The following is a 20,262-nucleotide window of genomic DNA, read 5'->3' on the forward strand; positions in this document are numbered from 1 at the left end:
CAGGAATTACTCAGCAGTAGAATTTTCTTGAGCATTTTCTGTCATGCTGATAGAGTCACTGATGATTAAAACCATTCATCAAAATGGCAGGTTGACTTTATCTAAACAAATTTGGTGACTGCTTTGCATGCACTTGATTCAAGGCAGGGCTACGTTATGTGGATACTCAAACTAGCTCCAAGTGAACTCATACACCACAACAGCACAGATTAGAGAAAGCAGCATAGGTCCTGGAAGTCAGAGGTGTAGCAGTCCAACTAGATCAACATATCCCGTTTCTCTGCAAAGCTGGTGGGACTCATCTGAGCTGCCTCCAGTTCCTGAGAGCTAGGTTAAGGAATGGAACAGCACTGCTTTGTGCCATGCACACACATTCTGAATGTTTTCCCAGCAGATGCAGTATTATACCACAGCTCTTACTTATGGCATAGCTGTAGTAAGCCCAGAACTCCAGAGTATTCTTTCAGAATCACAAAACTGCCATGATACAAGTTTGATGGAAGTATTAGGATGCTGGCTAATCATGACATCACGATTAATGATTTTCACTTCATAGGCACGGATTTTTTTCACCCTTTGGCATGTTCTATTCTCTCTGAATATGAAAGTCTTTTGCTGAATGATAGGTCATTTGAAGACAGAAATTATCTATGAGATTGACTTTGTGTCCTTGCTAAAATAAGAAACAGTCCTCCCCAAGGCTGCAATAACAGCCTCTTCTTTCTAAAAGGCAACAAAAGACTAATCTAAACTCCATAGGCAGACATAGTCTTGGCTTCTTTTTCAGCCTCATCGATTCAAAGTTTCAAGACACTTCCCTATAGTGATCCGAGCCCCACTGCCTTGTGTCACCCTCCTTGCTCTCCATAAAGCTTCTCATATTTCTCTTCTCTACAGCACAATCCTTTCTAGGGTTAAATGCAGATGAGAAATTCAGTCTTCAATACTAACAGGAAGAAGGTGTGCATATGTAACAACTACCACCGCTGCCTAGATAAAAGGTCTGTCATTATTTATCACAGAATGAAGTTTCCCCTCTGGTTTACAAACCACTTTCCAGTATGTGTCTCCTAGTCAGATGGAGTTGATGCAATGAGAAACCGAGTCTCACTGGCAGTGCAACCAGCCTCCCAGACTTGGCGCAGGGAGTTCTTAATGTGCACCATGAACTGGCATGAGGAAATAAAGTCACAGTTTTCCAACTCCCTCAGCTTCTCACCTCTGGAAGTTGCAAGATGCATCTGCTGGCTTGGATGCACTGACTCCCTTCAGGGCACATATGTGGATCACGCATCTTTTGACTTCTGTTCAAAGCAAAAGAGAGGTAAGGTAAGGAGATTATTCTCTAGGAAACAGCCACCTTTAGGGATGACACATCATTGTGGGTTTCTAACTCACCATGCATTGGGTAAACTTAGAGGTTATGTGCATATACAAATATTTGTGGGTTCAACCGTGAGAAAATAAAATAGACATTTCCTCTTCTGCTGCAGTCAATACATATAACAGTATGCACTGACAACCTCCAACCAGCTTCAGCTCCAAGGCTCACTGAATATATTTGAACATACAGTTTTGTATATTTGAAACCTCAGCACAGTTTTGCATTCGTCACTTACATGCTGAACTGTACAATTCCTGCAATCAACGACTACCATCTCCTCATGTCCCATGCACCTACCAAACTTACCAGCAACCTAAGCAACCCTAAACCAAAAAACCTGATGGAATTAGTTAAACTGAACCACTAAACTACCACCTAAAACACAAACCAACCAAAAGAAACCCCTCTTCTCACATCAGCGCCAGTCAGCGTGAAGTTTCTTACTAGCCGCTTTTGTATCATTCTTGTAAAGAAACCCCCCCCAGAACATCGTAATTTTACCCATTCCAATAATGGAATTTTTGTCAATTACTCTCTCTCTTCTGGTGCCTGTGAGATTCTTATTTACGTACTGTACTTACAGAACTGCTAATTTCCTACCTCTGTGGATGTCAAATGGGAGCACACAGAAGGCAGCTGCCTGACTTAGAAAGCTGGTTGTGCAAGTGCCATGTGGTCTTTTTCAAGACTTGGGTTGTCATCCTCTCACTGGATCAACTGCTAAAGAACAGCGCATTGCGATTCCTTTTCCCAAGGTGTGCTGCTGCAGAGTTAAGCACAAGCGCTTGGGTACACTGACCTACCTCTGGCCTCCTGACTGAAACCACACATAACTTTTTGGCTGACCTTTGACAAAGGGTATGCCGCACCCCAGGCAGTAACCCCTCAGTTTGGGCCCCTCTCCAGACAGACAGCAACGCACAAATAGCAAAGGGGAGAGCACAAAGTTACAGCATTAATATAACCACAGCTCTCAAGCACGGCAAAACTATCACAGATATTACTCCAACAGGCAATGCCAGCTGTCCCCAGCTTTTCTGCCTATTCTGTAGACTGATATGAGAGTGTATTTAAATACTGCCCAGGAAAAGAAGTCACAAAACCATGTCAGAAACCCCCCATACACCAAGCCTTCTATGCCCTGAGGAATGCAAGCGCCTCTTAAAATCACAGAAAATCCCAGAGAAAGAACATGAGAAGAGAGGGCTGAAACAGAAGATGATAATCAAAGACAAAGGAAGAAAAACTAAGACACCAAAGGAAAGGGCAGGGAAGGACGGAAGCAAGATTAACTGTGGAAAGTTTGTTTTTAATCAAATATGTATATACTAAAAGATTAATGAGCGAATGTGAGGGAATTAAGCAACCTCCTGGCAATATAAATTATAAATCATTGACGGCATGCAATACTGTCAGTTTATACAGTGCTGTACAAACAAGCAGCAAAATTTCCTGCTTAAGGTTTAACCTGCTCCAAGTTTGACATACAAGATATTGCACTCGGGTAAGCAAGTCGATTTTTTGGTCCACGAAGGTAAATGAGGCTCTACATAGATGCAATTATGGGGTCAAGGGGAGCTCAGAAGAGACAAGAAATGAAACTAAAGATCAGTCAAAGGAGAATGCTGATAGAAGCAAATAGACACAACTCCACTTGCAGTGATTGCCTCTCTAGTGACCCAGCATAAAAGGATCAGAAGTCATTTCCATTTGATTCCGCTCCTTACTCAAGACAAGACAACAAAGTGAAACAGGAGGAAGACCAAAGCCTAACAGCAACAGTTCAAATTGATTGTTTTATCCCACTCCGTTCGCTGAATCACAAAAATACAGGCAGAGAGAGCACCACAACACCTACTGCAGATAACACATAATTTTAACCTATTTCTCATCCCCAGAAGCGGCCAATATGAAATGATTCAGAGTAAGACTCTCTAAACAAAAAAAGAGTCTTCTGCACCGTAGCTGGTAACTGCATTCATGCCCTGGAGTGACAGCTCTTCATATTTTCATATACAGAATCTAAGCTGGCTATCAGGATGTGGATTACTGATAGTACACTTACCATCCCCACTCTCCTTCCCTCCAGCACTTCTAAGTAAGCACTACACTGCAACCACCTGCTCTTCCCCTACCTTATCTTAAACATCAGCTCTACCCCTGCTGCAGATGCTCTTGTTCACACAAATCTGATCCACAGCCGGAGGGCACTTTTATATACACCTGGGATGAACTATTCCTTTCTTTGAAATCCAACAGCAGTTGCCCTCCAGCACTCTGATGGACACACACACACCCCTTTCCTGAGCCTGCATGGTAGTTTCCCGCTGGAATCATGGTTTCCTCTGTGTGATCCATCAGTTCTGATCAGCTCGTGTCAGTGCCCTCTTCAATATAAAAAAAAACCCTTGCTATCTGCACTGATAAGGTATTTTCCCTAAAAACCTTTTCAACCCCCCCAATTCTGGTGGAGTTTAAAACTATGCATTAAAAAAAAAAGAAGAAAAAAGAAAGAGCTTCTTCACACATTTCGAAAGACAAACCCCATGGGTGCTAGGCAATGGGGAGCCTCTAATAATGGGCTTGATTCAAACCTAGCTGCCAAAGGGCATAGTGCAGTGAAGAGCTTCTCTGAACACCCTGATTTTTGCCTTGCAAAAAGAGGACATGTTTTTTCTGTTCTGACTCCTCTCTGTAGGACTAACCAGTTCCTCCCGCTGCTCCCCCACCCCATACACCCCTCTTTCTCTTTCTTTGTTACCTACAGATTTTGGGCACTATTTAATCAAAAGAGCTTGTTACTTTGAACTTTGCTTGAACAGCAACTCAAAGCTTTTGGTACTGCCTCTAATTAGTTCTAGCCAGCAGGGCATGCTAACTCTCATCAGAGGCTTTTTCTGCATGACAGTGTAACTGCAGCCAGAAAACGCGACACACTACTGTGTGAAGCGTGTCCAGACCACATGGGAGACATTCTTTACAGTGGGTGTACACTTGAATACCCCTCCCTGAAATCACATACATTCATCCATCTTTTTTTTCCTGCTAGCAAAGCATCCAAGAACCCAGCACAGCATCTCCTTTGTCTCCCTCCTTTAAGAGGCCAGATTCCTCTTGCGGCTAATGGGAAAATCTCCCCCTCCTATCCTTCTGTAGCCTTCAAAGCAAAGATTTCAGTCCCAAGCAACCTATGGTCTGCATGGCTAATGCAATTTAAAAGCAGTTGCAGCAGGTAACCTGACCTACCATGTATGCATAGGTCAGAAGATCCTATACCCATTGAGGCTCGTGGGATGCTCAAATGAGGGGCCTGCTGCTGCTCTTAGTATCATAAACAAGATATACATACAGAATTATTAGGGTGATGGCAAGCAGGTAAAAATGTGTTGAAATCTTTCCATTGATTTCACTAGAGGGAGCTCTAAGACTAGAAAACAGTAAGCAAATAAAAGGGTAACATGCAGAAGAACACTTTTGGATTTAGGAGGAAAATTCGTTGCTGGTAAAAACTGCACTAAAGATGCAATGTATTTGCTAGTGGTACTGTATGGAGAAGCTGGAAAAAGCAGCTCAGATTTGCATCTGGTGAGAGCAGGAGGAACAAACACATCACAAGACAACATTCCAAGCACAAAGGAAGCAATGTATGTTCACTCTTTCTCTACATGCTGCTGCTTCTTACCTGCAGCCTTCTTACTCCACATGCAAGCAGCACTAATACGTTTGCTTAAAATCCCTGTTTAAATTCTCATCTTCCAAAAGTTCTTCCAGCTCAGACCTAATTTCTCACAGGAGGTATTGAGTCAAGGCAGCCCTCCACTTAGAAGCAGGGCCTGTCTAATCAGAGTTCAAAAATTCCAGGTACCATTAGTACAAACGTATCAGCTCTGTGACCCACCTCTCAATCCACTGAGCAGCTAGAGCTAAAAGAGTCTCGGGATAAGTCTGGATAGCCATCTGTAAAACTCAGTTATCACAGTATTATCCAAGTAGCACCAATCAACAGCAATGGGGAAAAAGATGAAAGGTATAGCAAACTCAGAATCTAGAATAACTCCAGGCAGTCTGCTCTGCCTTGTTTCCAGAAAGAGAAAATTAGTAAGAATTTTAAAGAACAAAATCAGTAACCCTCATGAAGCATTACTGACTGGTGCCCTTTGCAGTACTCTGCTTCTGAATTTTGCAGCACGAGATCAGAGAAAAACAGCAGACTTCTCAGAATTAGTGTTCCGACTCACAGATTCCATCATCTTTTTGCAACCTTCCCATACTCACCCTCTGTTTACAAACTGTCCTTTGCTGACAGTGTCTGCTTCAACGCAAATATCCATGAAGTCTTCAGTGCGCTATGCAAAAAGAGTTTCAGAAATGAAGCAGTTAACACTTCAAAATGCCACACCCATGATACTGCAATATGTTCACAAAATGCCCGGTCCTTTGTCCCACAAAAGGAGGCAGAAGAGGCATTTCATGCTTATTTTCACTCTCAATTTGAGATTTGGATTATAAATTATAGATAGCAATTTCTCATTGATTATTATTCAACAATAGTACTCAACAACAAATACTGCAAGAAGTGAAATAACGGTTCACACGTTTGGCTGCTTCTTACATTTCACACACTTATCAAAGCCATTAATAGCAGATCACTTGAGTTTACTTCTGTTCACAAAGATTTCTAATCAATGGGTCTTTTGTGACTTTAAGCAATAGTACAATGATGCAACATTTGGCCACCAAACATTACATTAAGAAAATTCAAAACAATACAAATTGGAAGTCAAAGTGTTCTCGATATCATTCCTTTAAACTCCTTACTTAGCTGCTTTTCTATTTACAGCCTGCCCTTAAACCAAGTATACAGTAAGGCTTTTGCCGGGAAAGCAACTTTAAGATGCAATTCATTCTTTATTTAAATATTTCATTTATTTATTTTAACATTTCAGTCCTGGCAAAAGTCCTAGTGCAGATGCAATCAAAATGACAAAAGGAAAAAATAAATGCATCTACTCATATAACTTGTTGTATTTCTTTGCTGTATCTGCAGAGGTAAGGCTTGGCACTGTCTGAGCTGCACCTGTACAGCTTTATCAGCTTCTCTTCAACAGGGCAGCCTAGGCATGAATCTGAGGTGAGGCAGAAAGACAGGAGTGGCTGACAATGGCCATTCCTGGATTCAGTCCATGTGCCCCTCTTTGTATGGGGTAGTAAGTTTTATTTATATAGACACAAAAATAGGGTTTTAGCAAGAAAGAAAAACTGTGTGGGCAGGCAGCATTTGGAATCCAGTTATACTATAGTCTTACTGCCAGATCAAGCTGCCTGTTCCGAGTTGCAATGGAAAGTTCAATGGCGGATAGCTTCAGTTCTTCCCAGTCCTCCAGGGCTACCTCCTGGGGGATTTCTGCGAATCCAGAAGAGAAGACATCATTAAGTGCAATTTAATTACACAGATCATCATTTCACTGCCATGAAGCATGAAATATCAGACTGCAAAAACCACTCTGACCCATTGTGACCACTAGCTTTGTTTTCTTCAAACGTCAAAATCTTAAAAAAGGAAAAGGGAGTTTCAGAGTACTGAAGGAAAGAAAAAAATACCACCAATATTTACACAGTAGCAGGAAAGACTATCAAGCACCTTACATGGCAGCCCTGTGAGTTCCTATGCCCAGGGATTAACAGATTTCCAGGGTTAGTATTACAGGAACATTTAGAAAACAGGAAGCACTGCTACCAAAAAAACCCCAGGAATCCGGCATTCAGGGTGCAGTCGTAACACGTATTTTCTATAGCAGGAAACCCCAGGGTTTGATTCTCATATACAGGTCACTTAGTCCACGCCTCTAAGTCTAAATCCCCTCCGCAAGCCGAGAAGGAATGAGAAGGACTTTGCAGAAGGAAGAAGAACATGTATTTTTACGCAATCTGGAGCGATGCAGTCTGCCACATGTGCTGCCTAGCTAACAACCCAACCCAAGAGAGGCTCGCAGAGCACACAGAATAAAATTTATGGTACAGAAAGAAATTCAGTGTACTAGGAGAAACTTAAGGCTTCTGCATGGCCCAAGTTTTATTGTTCTATTTTAAGTAACATTTGTCACTCTGCGTCAGCAGCTGCCCCCACATACGAAAAAAAAAGGGCTGCTCCTCTCTTGCCGGCCCACTAAGAAGCCGTTCTACAGAAGAAAGATTTCAAGAAGCTCCCCTATAAGAGCCAAGTGTCACCTATGGAGGCTTCCATAGAAATGGCAAGCAACTGTGAGCCCAAGGAACACCCTGGGTTCTTTACAAATACATTTATTTTTTTTTATGAGACCACAAGCACTGAGAGGAGTACTCTGTTCCATTTTTAGCAGGTATCACTGTAAATATCTTGACCAAGTCACAGTTTTAATAAATAATAATATAAAAAGGAGAGAGCAGAAAAGTAAAGAAAACCCCCGCCCCCCTCCTCTGATCTATTAGAGGGGTAAAGCCTGCCTGTGAGCCTATGCCAAAATACACACACCTCACCTTTTGGAGGAGATGCCCAGTATAACCGAAGTCGTCTGTAAAGCCTCACATACAAAGGAGGTCTGGATGGTTTCTCCTCTGGCTCTTCTGGAGGTCTCTCGGTTGGACCCAGATACATGAGAGCACCTTGATGTTTCTGAGGCCATTCCTTGGATTTACATAGAATGGAAAGACAAAAAATAAAGGGCCTTTTGTTGAGCACCTTCACGTTTATTCTGTTTAACTCTTCAGACTATTTATTCTGTGCTCCCTAGTACTCCTTCAGGGCTACCCAGATCCCACCACTGTCTCAGCCTACCTTACTGCTCTCCAGCCTTCAGATACATATGTGAGATGACATTTTTACAGCTTGGAAAAGATTACCCACAGTTCCCAAGCCTACTAATTTACTCCTTCCCCACACAGAAGTGAGGAATTTTCACCTCTGTAAGTGGAGGGTAAAGGGATGTTTTCCTCGCTGCTGATGTGTGGTAGGGTGACACAGCTGCTTTTGGCTGGAGGGAACAACCCAAACCAGCAATGTCAACACTAATGTTTGAAAGCACAATTGGTTTCTGGATAGCACAAAGGCAACCTCAAAGAGCAACTGCACAGCGGGGTCTAGCGCAAACAGGCAAAGACTACAGGGCTGTGTGCAGCCAAGGGGCACTAAAACCTGGCAGGCCTTTGATCTCCAACAACTCAAACAATCAAGATCTGACCTGACACAGTCAGGTGCTTATAGACAGCAATACAACAGGTCTTAAGGCAAGTCAGGTGAGATTTACAAAGCATCTGAGGGGATAAAAAAAAAAAGGTAAAAAAAAAAAGTAGTAATACATTACTCTCAGTGATATTTCAAATTCCACTGCCAGAAACTGATGGGCTACAGAACCTTAGTTCTTAAAATACTTCCAAATGCTGACAAAGTTTATTTCCTCTCATTTTAAAAAATAATTTCTGAACAGCTCAAAACATAGGACTTATGGAGGGAATAATACGATTATTTTTTAAATGTATATACTAAAACAATACAGCCAGGAGCCAACATGTACTCAATGTAATTATTTTTCTATGCACAAGACTTCAGAAGTAGTTTTGGATCAGATAGCACAGGTTGTTAAGCTAATTTACCTTACAGCTCTGAGAGCAAGGAAAGACTCCACTATCACACTCACATAATAAACAGGACAAACAGCGGCTGTATCAGTAGGTCAATACACAAACAGCAAGTATTAATGACTAAAGGAAAAAGCAGCAATGCTGTGATAATGCCTGTATATTTTAGAAGAGATGATAACACTCATAACAATACCCCTACCAATATCAGAAGTGAGCTCTTTCCCCTTACACTGTCTTCAGCTACAGGTCATCCTATTTCAAAGGACAACTACAGCAAAACCAGAAAAGATGAAGTGCACATCAGCAAAGACAAGCCAGGAAGGTATCAAGCTCAACAAGCTGGAACCATAATTTCTTACGGAAATTAACAAAATGATAACATAAGAGGCACATAAAGCAATGAATACCACAATTAGGGGAGATCAGGTAGAAACTTTTCTGTCTTAATAGCAGAAAAAGTGGGCACTTCTCTCTAACGTTCAGCAGGTTAAACAGATCTTTTTGATGTGCAATGAATAGCCCACCAGTGAAATCCACTATCACTGCCACTAAGTGAGGCTAAGGACTCAGCAACAGTGAGAAAGGGGGTGGAGAGAAGTGAAGAATAGGTTTCTAACTAGAATGCCAGCACACAGAATCATCAGCTCAAATTTCCTGGGGATGGGGGGGGGAAATAAATAGATCTTTCATGGACACATTACAATTTAACTTTTAACTCCCCTTGACGGGAGCTTCCTATAAAGGAAGCACTGGCACTATCACAGACAGCATGGACTGCACAATCCAATCTACCATACCAGCTCCTGGCTATTTCCACAGACTTTCATGAGGCTCCTTATATGTTCAGAGAACAGGAAAACCATGTGAGTAAAAACGCCTCACCTTTCAGGCGGGTCAAATTTTAATCTTTCCAGGATCAATTTTAATCAACGCAGAAGTTTAAGGTGAGATAAGCTATTAATCTTCATGTTCATTTTACTACACATGGAAGCCTGATTATCACTGTGCATGAGCAGTCTAATTACAGACACTCCTGTCAGATGAATAAATCAGAATGAAATGTTATCATTAGAAAGACTGTTGAAAAAAGGTGACAGAGCACTTTACGGTTATCTTCAGCACTGCTACCGCTCTCCGGTTTCAAAGGTGGTTACTGGCTCCCCCTGGTGATCTTGCAGCAACAGATCCTCAGTAAAGAATTTTTTTAAAGTATTCTTCCTCCCCTTCATGTCCTCAGATGTTAAGTCTATCAGTTGGCAGGTTATTTTAACAAGTCGAGATTCACTCCCATTTTATATTGTTACCAGAAACCTTCACAAAAAATTGCAGACAAATAATACAAAGCATTGTCAGCCTTTTCATTTCCCAACTACAAAACCCCTTGCCCTGAAATTACTCTTTACCTTAAACGTACTGAAAAAGTGAGCTGCTTTGGTTTTCAGAGGCCCAAGGTACCAGTACCTGAAAAAAGATCACAGATAGAACTTCTAAGATATCCAGGGGTCAATACTGGGAAAGAGAGAAATCTTGCATGAAGCCAGAGCACACAGACTTGTTTGCCACTGAAGTTATTGCTCCCCTGCAACATTTAGCTTTGTGATACTATAAGATAGTTTCTACACATCACCAGCAGCTTAGCAGTGACATCCCTTTCCTGAGTTGCAGATCACAAAAATCCAGTACACAATCTTCGCTACAGGCAGCATGACATCTCAGTAGCGGAATTTTACCTAGTTATGTGACACAACTGGGAATGATTTAAAGGTCTGTGGTCTAACAGCTGGTGGGATGCAACTTCACAATATGCAATAAAGAATGAGGTTGGAGGAAACAAACAAACAAGGAAAAATATACAGCTTCAGTGACAAAAGAACAGAGCCGGCAAACACTGATTTGCCCCAAAGGATTCTCAGATCAAAATAAATGTTTTGCAAAATAAAAATCCAGCCATAAAGCACTGTATAGAATATAAAGATGTGACTATATTTAGGCAGGCTTGGCACACATTTTGATCACTATCTTCCACCAAAGAAGGTCAACAAAGCACATTAAACACCATCAGCTCAAGACTACTGCAGATTTAAGTGTATCATTAACTACTAAGGCGTGCAACTGCCACACCACTCCCATCAAGTCGTGAAATTGTCTGTAAAATAATAAAACTCCAAAAAGATAAAACAGCACCATGTCTCCACCAGGACAGTGCTTAGCAGAGGCATAGCCAGACAAATTTCTCAAACTGTGGCTTATGGCTTGATTCCCTTCATAGTAGGTGCCTTCTTTTAAATCTAAGATCAGTTATATGAGAATACACTGAATGTTCATTTAGTCCAATAACCCATCTCTGATAGGGACCAAAGTGGATGCTTAGGGAGAAGTGTAAAAACAGGACAAGCACACATGGTCCTTGTCCCAAGCACATTCTGAGCACCCATTCGTTGTGGCTGAAGTGCTTTCCAAGCTGGGCACATTTTCTGTGCATTCAAAAACATTCATGGAAGAGAATGAGGTTTGAAAAATGTTCATGCTGCCCCAAATACAAAAGATGCTACCAACCCTCCAGCACTGAGTCCAAAAGACTCTTGGGAAAGGGAACTGCTGCAGGAAAAGATGTGAAGGCTGACACCAGGCAAAAAACAGGGCACATCCAGGAAGTCTAGTGAGAGTGCAGAGGGGAGAGAAGTGCACTTCCTTCATCTTGGGGCTGCAATTAGCAGGAGAGCCTGCACAACCAAGTCACAACCTACAGAAACTACCAAGCATGTACCTTGCTTCCCAGGGACAAACACCCAGACCATTTACTGCTTCTCCTCCATTCTATACCACCTTTCCATCCTACTCAAATATCTGCCAGTCAGACTCCAGAGGTCTTCTACCTCTTGTTTCCTGACAAAGACAGCTCAATTCCCAAAACACACAGTATTTCCTTATAGCTGTGCAGCAGAGGGATGTGCTGCAGTTCCTCCGTAAGTCTGAGCAGTGAACTGCTTTGGCCCTGCTGCTCCTTCACCAGATAACGCTAGTCATTTGATACACAGAAAGTGGCATATTAAATGTCCATTTGGAGAAAGCCCAACAATTATTAGTTTAGCATTCAGAAAACAGTCATCAGACGGCACGGTCCATGCCATTTCTGGCAGGACGTGAAGGGCATTTCTACTGCATCTGATGTCCCTTGTTGGAATTGAGTTACAGAGTCTGCATACGTCTTTTCATTGGCAACTGATGAAAAACAATGGCCAATTACTTTACTTAGACTTTACTCAAGGGAGAGCTTTTCCCACTGATACAATCCAAATAAAGTTCCAGAAGTGGGCACCACAAGGCAAGCTGAAAGTAAACACTTAAAAGACCAGGTCAGTACCAAGTAAGTGTTTATTTCAAACGACAAAAATGCTGGTATGTCTTACACTCCCATGTGTGTAACTGAAGACCTAACAAGTGTGGGTGCCTCTGCCTGTCAAATGCCTACACTCAAAAAAGGCTTATTTACAAAAGGGAAGTGTGTCTTTTTAGGCAACAGATGCTAAGAAAAAAAGGTAGTGTTTCAAAAAACAAGTATTTTCTTACTTGCTAGCTTTAACTCCTGCATCTCTGTAAGATCCCCACCTTAAACCAGTCACTGCAAACACAGGCTGTTCCTTTTCTCCCTGTAAAGAAAAATAAACATTGCAAAATTGCTTTCTCTTATCTTATTTCAACTGTGGGGTTTTTTTCAGCTAGAAAAATACCATTTCTATATAAAAACTGATTTCTAATTAATTCCAAAAGTGCAATTTCACAGAAGAGGTATAATAAATAGCTAACTGCAATAAAGCTAAGCAGAGTTTTTGTTATACGTTTCATCTGCTCCCAGAGAGAAATATAAGAGGTGAAGTTTTGAAGAGGTTGATTGAGTTAGACTGTACACCCAGCAGTAGCCATTTCATTTTGTAGATACTGTCAGCCAAAAGCAAGGAGCTCTGCACAGTGACACTAAGTTCTCGCTGCAGAAATGTCCATTCTACAACGTAACAGAAAAATTATATTCAAAAACTATAGGGGGTGTAGTCAAAGGTTTTTCCCATTTCACGTTTCAGTTTGTAAAAGAAAGCTATTAACTCCACAATACATATGAATGCATTAAATCAGCTCAGACAGCTATTGTTATCTCTCACCATTTCTACAGAAATATTGGTGTTCCTAAGTCTTGTATTCATCAATACGTTCTGAGCCTCAAAAAAAGATGTTCAGGCATTCTAGTGTTTTCTCCAGTTTAGACTATCTGATGTCACAGCATACGGTGGAGAAATGACTGCCACCAGAAGTGCTGGTACCATAAACCAAAATTCATGACAGCATTACACAGAGGAAAAGCAGCCTGCCCATGTAAACAGAACAAGATGAGAACAGGAAAGTTTTAGGAATGTTGGGTGCCAAAGAAGCAGATGCTTTTACCTTGATCTGCAAGACATCAAGCGGAACTGTCTCTCCCTTCAAAATGGCCAATGTAGCATTAGTAATATGTCTGCAAAACAAACAGGAAAGAAGCAAAGGAAAAGAAACAGGAAGGAAGGAAAAACTTTAAAATTACACTTTTTTTCAGCAGACTCCACTCCAAGTCCAGGTGGGGCTTTTTTTGCAGCAAATGTAACAACCCCACGGAAAGAACTCTGACAAACTGCTGCACTTCCTTGAAATCAGAAAGCAAAGTGGGTAGCTGCAACACATGACAAAGCCTGTGTTCTAACAAACAGCAAAAGACCTGAAAAGCAAAAGGAAGCTCTTAGCCTAAGATTTTCAGAGATTCCTCCTCCTTCAGCTAATCTGACAGATTACACGCCAACTCTGTTACTTGCTGTTTTGGGTACTTAACACACTAAGGACCCAAATCATGGTTTTATTTTATCGGTGGCAAGTATAACAACCTGGGAGAGAAGGGGATGGTCACAAGACTGGTCTCAATTCATGTGTCTGGAACTGAATTGCCATAGTATGTTAACTTGTTTTGAAGTTTTTAATCAACATAAATCTACCTATCGGCAGTGCTCATGTGGTTTTGGTCTCCATTAAATTATGGATAGTAGCTAAGGCACTTTCTCATTTCAAGTCATAAAGCATGGCACTAAAGATTTTGTAACCAAAGTGTTTAAGTTCATAAAGAAGTCTCTATGTTCAGACCTTGAAGCATATATTTCATTAAAACTCCTTCCTTGTTTTCAAAGTTTGGTAAAATTTAAATTCACATTGCGGACATTTCCAGTGTCTCAGCTGGACAGGAAAAAAAACCCAAACCTAAAAGCAAATGCAGTTTTCAGATCCAGCCCAATATTCATGTGAATCAGCAGGAAAAATTGCCTTTGGCTTCATCAGGCTTAGAATACTGAGTCAGAGAAGGAAGGTGTTCTTCCCTCAGCCCTTCTTTTCTCCTACTCTTATCTTTCTATAAGACCTCTACAGTTCCTACACTCCAAAGGTAAGATCTAATAGTGCCAAAGGAACTAAAGCCCAAATATTTCTTTTTAAAATATCACTTCTGTACTTCTTAAGTCAGGTTCTGTTACTGGTGTGGGTTGTTAAGCAGCCTATTGACCAAATTCCTTTCAACTTCACCAATATGCTGCAGTCTCACCTGCACAGTTCATTACCTTGGGACAAGATGATCATTCATTTCAAACAGCCTCTCTAGAACCCAAACATAAATTATTATTTTAATCTTAGCTGCTGATTACAGCCTTGTCCATCTTGCTGAGCTTCAAAGCACTCTGGTAGTTTTAATGAAGGATGTTATGCCAGTTGGCTCGTGGGTTTCATGTATGATGGATACCAGCAAGGGTTCCGCAAAGAAGAATGTTAATGAGTTACTGGGAGAACCAAAGTGAACAGATTACAGGAGCAAGGAGAAATATATTCATTAGTATGGCAGGAGAGGAAGGAAAAAAATTTAATAGAAATGAAGCGTGGGGAAAAGAAAGCATAGTTGACTTGCCTTTTTACTTTAGAAGTGGACAAAACAAACTTACAGCAAACAAACGCAGGCGACAGATACTGACAGACTGGATTATATCCAGGATGCTGACAGGTAAGACTCAGGTTGTTGGAGAGTTGCCAGCATCAATCCTGTCACAGGGACTGGCAAGAAACCCTGCAGAGGTCAGTAATGGGATCCAACCTTTCCCATAAAAAAATATTCTTGTATGCCTTACTTCGCAGGTCCTAACCAAATTATACATGGACTGGTTTCTAGAATTTTTAAACTGAATAGGGGACAGAAAGAGGACTTTTTTTGTCTGTTTTATTTTGTCATATCCTTGCCATATTCTGACTATTCCTAATGGGTTTGATCCTTTTAGGCCTTTTTTTTTTTTTAAAAAAAAAACACAACTCTGAGCAGCACACGATCACAGAGAAATTAGCCACAGCAAATTATTTCATGCTCTAATAATACATACATTTCCTTCTTTTAATTTTAGTCAGTTTTTGGAAGATATTAGCTCAGGCAAGTCCAGAGAATCACCAGGCTCTGCCCAGAGACTGCCAACTTCAATGTAACATAGAAGCAAAAGAGAACTATCAAGCTACTGAGAAGCACTGCTCCTTGAAAACCAACCAAAAAAGCCCCGCTTCAGAAACACGTAATACTTACTGCACTTGGTTTGTGCTCTCAGGGTAGAGCGTGTTGCTCAGAGTGCAGGTCTTCCCAAGAGGTATGAATCCTATAGGAATCTTACTGAAGACAGCCTGGACACATGAGGAGAGTAAATTAACATTTCCATCAGCTGAACAGAGCTTCCTGCGTGGAGATCACAGCTGTGCCTGATATCACCCCTTTGGCACCAAGCAGCCAGGCACTTCCTTAAATGAGGCAGTAATACATAATGACTCAGAACATGGCATCCAAATCTGTGAAGCCACCACTGCCAACTGGGTACAAAGGAGCTCTCTGTAATCATTAAGAGCATTGTTACATGCAGGTTGGCAGCCACGTCCTAACTAATGCATGGATTCTGTCAGCAATCTGCCATCTTTCTTAATACTGACGGTGGCATCACAAGCCCTGAATCTCATTTACCACTGCAGAAATCCCCCTCTGATAGAGTAACCTTGCATGGTAAAGAGATTTTCTCAGTTAAGGAAAGGAAATTAATTGATTCCTCTGGCATCCAAATCATGAAGCAGCAGAAGGTCTAATTTTTAGAAGTCATTGACCGTGTTATTTTTCTGTACCACAGTTCAGCAAAAGGGCTTGTTGAAGGAGCAAGTTATTACACTATACCTCATAATAAACTGTGCTTCTTGAAGCGTGTCAGCAAATCAATGTAAACCACCGTATATCACAATGTACCATCTCCCTCCTGGGTGCTGCAGCTAGCGGCACCACGATACTGCAAATCCACACCGGCTAAACGATAACCCTTCTCACTTCATGCCCACCCGTTCTCCCTTGCTGTCTCTGTGTCACCTGCAAGCCTTAACACGTCTCAAACCCCCTTCTCTCATTTTCTTCAGGATTGTTTTACAGCCTGCAGATGACAGGCTGTTTGCAGCTCACGCAGTCACACTCTGCTCCCCTGGCTGCTGGGAACAGCATTTCTGGAATACCTCGCACAGGCTCTTTTGATCCAGGCAAGAGCAGTGTGACGTACCCAAGTAAAAAGGGGAAGCAGAGCACAGACTGGGGGGGCTGAACTGCAGATCTCTACTCCTAGGACAGAGTGATATGAAGGACAAAAAGAATTCCCTGGCTAAAGACATAAAGTGACACAGTGGCAATATTACAATGCAGTATTCCACCGAAAATAGCCCTGGATGCAGAATTTTCTACGCTGCTGCAAGACAACCCGAGTTACACCAAGATATTAAGTCAAAAAACAGAGAAGAAAAACTAGCCAGTAAAGCCTCTAAAACTTTTCTTCCAGTATCTTTAGATTATAGAGGTCTCAGGGGCCAACTATGATAATATTAATAAATCGAAAAAATTGATGTCTACTGAACAGGCAGCATCCCTCTAAAAATACTGGCTTGGTTGCAGAGTTTCTCTTGTCACATTCAGACAAAGCAACTGCTTAAACAGATACAGTTCTAGCTGCCAAGGATATCATCATAATCTTGTCTGGATCACTTAATTGAGTTTTTGCCAGTTCCTGGCAGAAGGTTTTGGAAAAAATGATTCTCTCCTTTCTTCAATAACACTGTCCTCCCTCTTTAAAAAGAAAAATCTCTCTCATCTCCATTCAGTGATCCACCTTGAGAGGTTAAAATTTGCTTTCTGCAGCCATCTGCATAGGTAGGTATTCACCGCTTGAAAAAATGGCAAAGCAATCGGAAAGCAAGAGGAGCACGGCCATAACCAGATTCGGTTTCAAGCTTGTACAAATACAAGAAAAACATGTATTTTCGCCTGATGCTTCTGCCAAACAAAGCAGCATACACAGCTGGTCCCTGGGTCTTTGAAAGTTGTGCATTTGGCTTCTCCACAATCCCTGCTCTGAGGCTGGAAACTTCCCAAAGCCGTGGCTTGGGAGCCACTGCACTCCCTGAGAAAGGGAAGGAAGACCAAGGGGCAGAATTGCGGGACACCAGCACGGCTGACTTATTACGCAGGAAGCTGGCTCCAGATTAGTAAGCAACATATCTGTAGAAGACAACTGAGGCCAAGAGATCACAGTGGATGCACAAGACACTTCCTCTAAGAAATAAACAAAATAAAAAAATAATAATTAAAAAAAAAAATCACAATTCCTCACCTCATCTGCTCTGCGGAGAAGCCCAGTTATGACCTGAAAAATATGGGAAATGCTCAGCTCTGAGAAATTTGCTTTTCAGCTACAGTAGAAAGCTATGAAATTCATATCCACATTTACCGTTTGGAAAAGATTTAAGGAGCAGCTACTCTTTCATGGAAGGTGCTGCAGTTGCTTACATGGGAAAGGAGGCATGTTCAATGAGCAAACATGGTGGAAATAGCAGGGTTATGAGTGCACGTGCACATATGCTGGCGCCACAACCAATGCCAGTGTAAGTGTTTTAACACTGAATAATGCTCTGCATAATGCAAAAATAGCACAGGTCAGCGTGCAATTAACAATAATCACATCTAAGGCCAGGAGAAACTTGCAGACATATTCTGACCACTTTCTCTTAAGGTCATTGCATTTCATTTAGCCATTGCCTTATGAAGCCAGTAGTTAGCATTCCAGGAAATGCTTTAATAAAATACAACCTTCCTTGAAAAATAGAGTATCCCCCAGTTCTGCTGGTAGTTTGCTCCCATCGTTAATCATCTTGACAACAGGCATTTATTAAATACATACAATGCTTTGTTATCACTCCCACGTAATTTTTAAATTATTTGATTCCCACTCAGCAAACCATGCATTCCTCTCGGGGAGCACAGATAGGAAAGAACTTTGAAAATTAAACTATTACAGCAATATTAAACAGAAAGAAAAAATTAGAATCACGTCTCCCCAAATAAATTTCTCATTCTAAAATAAAATTCTGGAAGACAATTATGTCACACACTCATTCTGCCCCCACTCCCATCTCCCATCATCACTTTTAGACTACTGACAGTAGGGTTTTCTTATCCCCAGAAGATTATAACATTGACTGAAAATACAGTTACTAAAATGGACAAATCTCCAGTAATAGCTGTTAAGATGTTGCTACATTACACAGACTCAATCCTCTCACCCTAACTATGATTCTCAACAAACCAGGACACAGCTCCTGCAGTACCTCTTGTACTGTGCCATCTCCTCCTGCAATAATGATCAGATCTGTGTTTTCCATCAGTTCCAGCAGCTTTTTTGCTTGTCCCTCATAATCAGTCTGAAGAAACAGAAATCCAAACATGAGAACTCAAGTGACTATTTCTGGGATTTCTCTTCTAAAGAAAAAAAAAAAAGAAAAAAGAATCATCTATCCATTTGCTTAATAGTTATTCTTATACAGCCACAGAATACTATATATTACTTCCATTTACTGAGATTTCTTCAACATCTAAAACAAGTCTGCTGCCTAATACAATATGTGCAAGCAAACACAGACACACAAAGGCTAAATGAAATATCAGAGTAAATCTTATTCAATAGATCTAGAATATAGCAGCAATAATCATATTTCCAGGTAGTTTTATATGGAAGCAAAGTCACAAGCAAACCACACTCTTGCAGAAAAAGTCCCAACATCTTTAGCAGCCAAAGTGCTCAAGTGCGTCTCCTGTAACACAGAATGAGCTACATGAAAGGCTACTGCCCGACAGCAAGCTGTTGGCAATTGGTTTAGCAGTAGAGTACACTGACTTTTTAAATCATCAAAACTGTTTTCTGCAAAATGAATGTCTTTTACAGGGACATCTCGGCCTCGGTTACTGGCCCAGCCCTGTTTTGCTCACTTGCCAGGTCTGAAGCTACAAAGCATCAGTTTTAAGTCTCGCAAAGTAATTTTTTTCTCTTGGGGTGGGACTATGTATTTTCAATAGAGAGAGGCATTAATTAAAGCAGCATTTTAACACCAAACCTTGTGAAAAAGATTCGTGAACAGAAAGCTACATATTGGAGTACTTCACTAGTAGGACACAGTGACTATTAAATGATGCCCATACCACAGCCTCAAAAACCTGTAGAAAGACCAAAATCCATTTGTGTTTACTTTTCTTTTCCTCTTTCCAAAGAAAACCTCTCTGCTAATTCACACCATTGAGAGCTCAGTGTTCCACTGATGGGAATGTTGAATTATTTGGGGATACACTCAGGTATTTTCAGTGTAAAAATAAAAGTTTATTTTTCAATTAATCGGAACAGTTCCACTGCACGTCAAAGTTCCTCACTTCTGAATTCTGCAAGTTCAGGCAGAATTGGCAATTTCAGCAGCGATGGGCATGCACCACTAGCCAGCACTCAAATATTTAGAGGTTTGAATTGAACATGAATTATATAAGGGCTGCTGTAGACACTCAGACAAGCACATGTAGTGCTTTAGCTGAAAATTAAAAATTCAGTACACAGTTTGTAAATTAACTGTGAATTAAAAAGAAAAAGATTAAGTACCAGCTTAATATCTCAGTATTTATTTCTTCTCATGAGATGCCTACAGGACAACTGAGAATTTCAAATGCATCCAGAACTGAATTTCAATTCTTCAAGAGGACAAAGCAGAGCAGACAATGTATCTATATTAACAGAACAGTTCTTACCTTAACCACAGTTACATCCAAGCCAGATAAGTGCAAAATTGGAGCAGCATTCTTTTCAAAAAGGTTCCTGGCTTTGCTAGAA

General features: G+C 41.1%; 1 protein-coding gene across 1 annotated transcript in view; it reads right to left on the reverse strand.

Annotated features, from left to right (window-relative positions):
- Positions 1 to 20,262, reverse strand: part of AGK (acylglycerol kinase) — a 37,952-nt gene that overhangs the window by 1,768 nt on the left and 15,922 nt on the right. Inside the window, exons 4-14 of the mRNA XM_074168106.1 lie at positions 20,181 to 20,256; positions 18,722 to 18,814; positions 17,728 to 17,760; positions 15,627 to 15,721; positions 13,439 to 13,508; positions 12,572 to 12,651; positions 10,405 to 10,462; positions 7,901 to 8,048; positions 6,691 to 6,788; positions 5,660 to 5,730; positions 1,220 to 1,304 (exon numbers count right to left, since the gene is read on the reverse strand). Of these exons, the coding sequence (XP_074024207.1) occupies positions 1,220 to 1,304; positions 5,660 to 5,730; positions 6,691 to 6,788; positions 7,901 to 8,048; positions 10,405 to 10,462; positions 12,572 to 12,651; positions 13,439 to 13,508; positions 15,627 to 15,721; positions 17,728 to 17,760; positions 18,722 to 18,814; positions 20,181 to 20,256 (907 nt within the window). The remainder of the gene's footprint in view (positions 1 to 1,219; positions 1,305 to 5,659; positions 5,731 to 6,690; positions 6,789 to 7,900; positions 8,049 to 10,404; positions 10,463 to 12,571; positions 12,652 to 13,438; positions 13,509 to 15,626; positions 15,722 to 17,727; positions 17,761 to 18,721; positions 18,815 to 20,180; positions 20,257 to 20,262) is intronic.

The sequence above is a fragment of the Numenius arquata genome, chromosome 2 (genome assembly GCF_964106895.1).
Source record: "Numenius arquata chromosome 2, bNumArq3.hap1.1, whole genome shotgun sequence".
Lineage (NCBI taxonomy): Eukaryota > Metazoa > Chordata > Aves > Charadriiformes > Scolopacidae > Numenius > Numenius arquata.